Here is a 4,207-nt window from a genome sequence, read left to right as displayed (position 1 = left end):
CAAGCCGGGCTGGGCTTTAATTAAGAGAGAAAATAATGAATCAGGCCGAACTAGGCTTAGACTATCGCTTATATTTAAAAACAAAAACAAAAACAAAGTAGGAACTGAGGGGCCTAAGCAATCAAATCAATCAGGCCCAAACTAATTTGGTGGGCTTCCTCTAGGTGAGTGGTGGTGAGTGGTGACTTTTTTGAGTCAACAAACTTCATACAATATGAAAATAATTTTTCTGAATTCTTTTGGGGTAAAGTTTGCACCTGCACGTGCGAACGTATTAATATCTAAAGAAATTTGTGATTTTATTAAGTTATCAGCAAGGTCCTTGACGCTTGGTTTTCACTCAAAAGCTCACAAGTGATACACGTGAAGTTTGAGTAGAAGAAGAGGGGCAAACAAAAAACTTGCATTTCTTTTTTCCAGCATCTTGGTCCAAGTTGGTTGTTGGCCCTGCACTGCATCTGGATGCATGCTGCTTTTCACTATCAGCTTCTCGAAATAATGCAGTCCATATATTTGACAGACTACAAATCTATTTCCACCAAAACCCATTGATTTGATGTCGTCACTCAACTTTTCTCCAAAGTTCAAAGCCCACATGAATTGAAATTTTGTGCGTCTTCTGGAACTGGAAGAAACAAACGTGAGTGTGTTAGGACAGCAACCCACCCACCTCCTAGGTCCTTGCTTGTTTTCCAATTAATGCCATTTCGTCAAACCTCTGCAACTTTTCTTGTGGAATGTTATTTTTCATTTTTCTCCACTAGCTAAGCACTGATAAGCACTGATGAGCACAATCCTCCACTAATTGACCCAGCATTGACGGCACCTTTTTCCAGGTCAACCATTGACCCAGCAAATGATTTTGAAGTCTCCATCAGAGTGTTTTTCGACATCCTTAAAGGAAATGAACATCCTCTAATTAACTTGTCCTCAAAACCAGTGTTCAAACCGCGGGAACAGACCAACTTCTGAACCTCCATCACAAAATGACTAAACTCACCCAAACATCTTCTCTCCACACCCATCTCTGCTCCCTTCTCTTCCTCCCCCTCCTCCTCATCAACCATGCCAACTCTCAGTCATTGCAAGACCAAGAACAAGCTGTCCTGCTAAAACTGAAGTCATACTTGCAATCTCCACCGTTCCTCAGCCATTGGATTCCATCAACATCAAACACTTCCCACTGTTCCTGGCCTGAGATCACCTGCACAAACAACTCCGTCACCGGATTGTCTCTGGTCAACAAGAACATCACCCTACCAGTTCCACCTTTCATTTGTGATCTCAAGAATCTCACACTCATTGATCTTAACCTCAACTATCTCCCTGGAGAGTTCCCAAAAGCTCTCTACAACTGTTCAAATCTACAGTACTTGAACCTCTCTCAAAACTCATTTGTTGGCAAGATTCCTGATGATATCGACAGCTTGCCTCGGCTTCAATACCTTGAGCTTGCCGGTAACTACTTTTCTGGTGACATACCCGCGGCTATTGGGCGGTTACAAGAGCTCAGGAACCTGCAGCTGCATATGAACAGCTTTAATGGTTCCGTGCCACCAGAAATAGGTAACTTGTCCAATCTTAAACACCTAAATCTCTCTTACAATACAAATCTTGTGCCATGGAATCTGCCTTCCAATTTCACCAAGTTGAAAAACTTGAAGAATTTATATATACGCCAGTCGAATTTGACTGGAGAACTCCCCGGAACACTTGGAGAAATGGCAGCACTGGAAGAATTGGATTTGGCATACAACAGTTTAAATGGGACAATCCCAAGTGGTTTGTTTCTGTTGAAGAATTTGAGTATAATCTATCTCTTCACGAACAGCCTGTCTGGCGATGTACCTCAAGTGGTTGAAGCATTGAACTTGAGTATTATTGATATTTCTGAAAACGATTTAACAGGGCCAATACCAGAAGATTATGGAAACCTCACCAAGTTAACAGAGTTAGCTTTGTTTTTAAATGGTTTTTCTGGTGCGGTTCCAGCAAGCATTGGCCGTCTACCAAATCTCAAACAGTTCAGAGTGTTCATCAATAATTTGTCTGGAACATTGCCTCCAGACTTTGGAAGGTATTCAGAGCTTGAAGGGTTTGAGGTTTCGGGGAATAGGCTCACTGGCAAACTGCCAGACCATTTGTGCAATTGGGGTAAGCTGTCAACACTTGTAGCTTATGAGAACAATCTCACTGGGGAGTTACCAAGCTCTCTTGGAAATTGCACTAGTTTAACAGAAGTGAAGGTTTATGATAATGGATTGTCTGGGAACATTCCTAGTGGCATGTGGACAGCACCAAACTTGGGTCAGGTGCTGATGAGCAACAACTCTCTTACCGGTGAGCTTCCTGAGAAAATATCTCGGAATCTTACACGGCTGGAGATCAGAGATAACAGACTTTCAGGTAACATTCCAACCGGGGTGTCATCCTGGAACTTGAAGGTTTTTGACGCCGGTAATAACCTTTTTAACGGTACTATCCCTCAGGAACTTACTGCTCTTCCTAGCTTAATCACTCTTTCTCTTGATCAGAATCAGCTTACTGGCTTCCTTCCATCAGAGATTATATCATGGAAATCACTCAACACTCTTAATTTCAGTCGAAATCAACTCTCTGGACCAATTCCAGCGGGACTTGGTCTTCTACCAGTCCTTACTGCACTGGACCTTTCAGAAAATCAACTTTCTGACCAAATTCCAGCTCAACTTGGGCATCTGAAGCTCATCAACTTCAATCTCTCTTCCAATCACCTATCTGGGAAGATTCCAATTGAATTTGAAAATCCTGCTTATGACGGAAGCTTCTTGGACAATCAAGGTCTCTGTGCAACTAGCCCCTCGGCAAAACTCAGCATATGTAATTCTCAACCTCGAAAGTCCAGCAAAATTTCCTCTACATATCTTGCGCTGATCTTAACTTTCGGCATACTTTTGTCCTTGTTGGCTTTGTCCTTAACATTCTTCATGGTCAGAGCTTATTGGAAGAGAAACAGATCGGATTATGATTGGAAGCTCACCGCATTTCAGAGGTTGAATTTCACAGTGTCAAAAATTATCTCAGGATTGACAGAAAGTAATATGATTGGAAGTGGCGGATCAGGAAAAGTTTATCGTGTTCCTGTCAATCGTACAGGAGATGTTGTTGCCGTGAAAAAGATTTGGAAAGATAAGAAGTTAGAAGAGAAGCTTGAAAAAGAATTTCGTGCAGAAGTCAAGATATTGAGTTCCATTCTACATGCCAACATAGTGAAGCTGATGTGCTGTATATCCAAGGACAATTCAAAACTACTTGTCTATGAGTACTTGGAGAATCGAAGCCTGGATCGATGGCTGCACAAGAGAAACAGGCCATCCAATCTCTCTAGGTCAGTCCACCATGTTGTGCTGGACTGGCCTAAGAGGTTGCATATTGCAGTGGGGGCTGCTCGGGGCCTCCGCTATATGCATCATGACTGTGTGCCACCCATTGTGCATCGAGACGTGAAATCCAGTAACATCTTGTTAGACTCTGATTTTAATGCAAAAATAGCAGATTTTGGTCTAGCCAAGATGTTGGTCAAGCAAGGAGAACTTGCTACAATGTCGGCTGTTGCTGGCTCCTTTGGCTACATTGCTCCAGGTAAACCTTACACCCTACAAATGTTAAAGTTCGTTCCTAAAGAAATATGTGTTAATTTTCCTCTGTTTCTATTAGCAGTCTCACAGGTTTTATTTTATTTTATTTTCACTTGAATGCAGAATGTGCTCATACAATACGAGTGAATGAGAAGATTGATGTATATAGTTTTGGGGTCGTCCTTCTGGAGTTGACCACCGGAAGGGAAGCTAATGATGGCGACGAACACACTGCTCTTGCCGAATGGGCATGGCGCCATGTTCAAGAAGACAATCCTCTTGCCGATGCTTTGGACAAGGACATCAAAGAACCTTGGTACTTGGATGAAATGTGCTCCGTTTTCAGACTCGGCATCTATTGCACCGAGAAACTTCCTTCTGCTAGGCCTTCCATGAAGGAGGTTCTGCAAATCTTGCTCCGATGCGGCCATCCAAGAGTTCACAGAGAAAAGACTGATTACGTTGGTGCTCCTCTGCTCAAGAATTTGAAGCGCGAGCAGATACTGGAAGACGGTGATGGTAGTTTGGCAACAAATGTTTGAAAGGCTTGGTTGAGTTCAACAAGAGGAATTAGAAGTAAATTTTGTTTA

General features: G+C 42.5%; 1 protein-coding gene across 1 annotated transcript; it reads left to right on the top strand.

Moving 5' to 3' along the window:
* The first annotated feature begins 862 nt into the window (after window positions 1-862).
* LOC110751033 (uncharacterized) lies at window positions 863-4,207 on the top strand. Its single transcript, XM_088244456.1, has 2 exons — window positions 863-3,621; window positions 3,741-4,207. The coding sequence occupies exons 1-2, from the start codon at window positions 987-989 to the stop codon at window positions 4,157-4,159; spliced, it is 3,054 nt and encodes a 1,017-aa protein (XP_088100582.1). The 5' UTR covers window positions 863-986; the 3' UTR covers window positions 4,160-4,207.

This window comes from Prunus avium, chromosome 7, assembly GCF_965620075.1.
Source record: "Prunus avium chromosome 7, drPruAviu1.hap1.1, whole genome shotgun sequence".
Lineage (NCBI taxonomy): Eukaryota > Viridiplantae > Streptophyta > Magnoliopsida > Rosales > Rosaceae > Prunus > Prunus avium.
The sequence above is the reverse complement of the archived record's forward strand: the minus strand, read 5'-3'. Positions and strand labels throughout refer to the sequence as shown.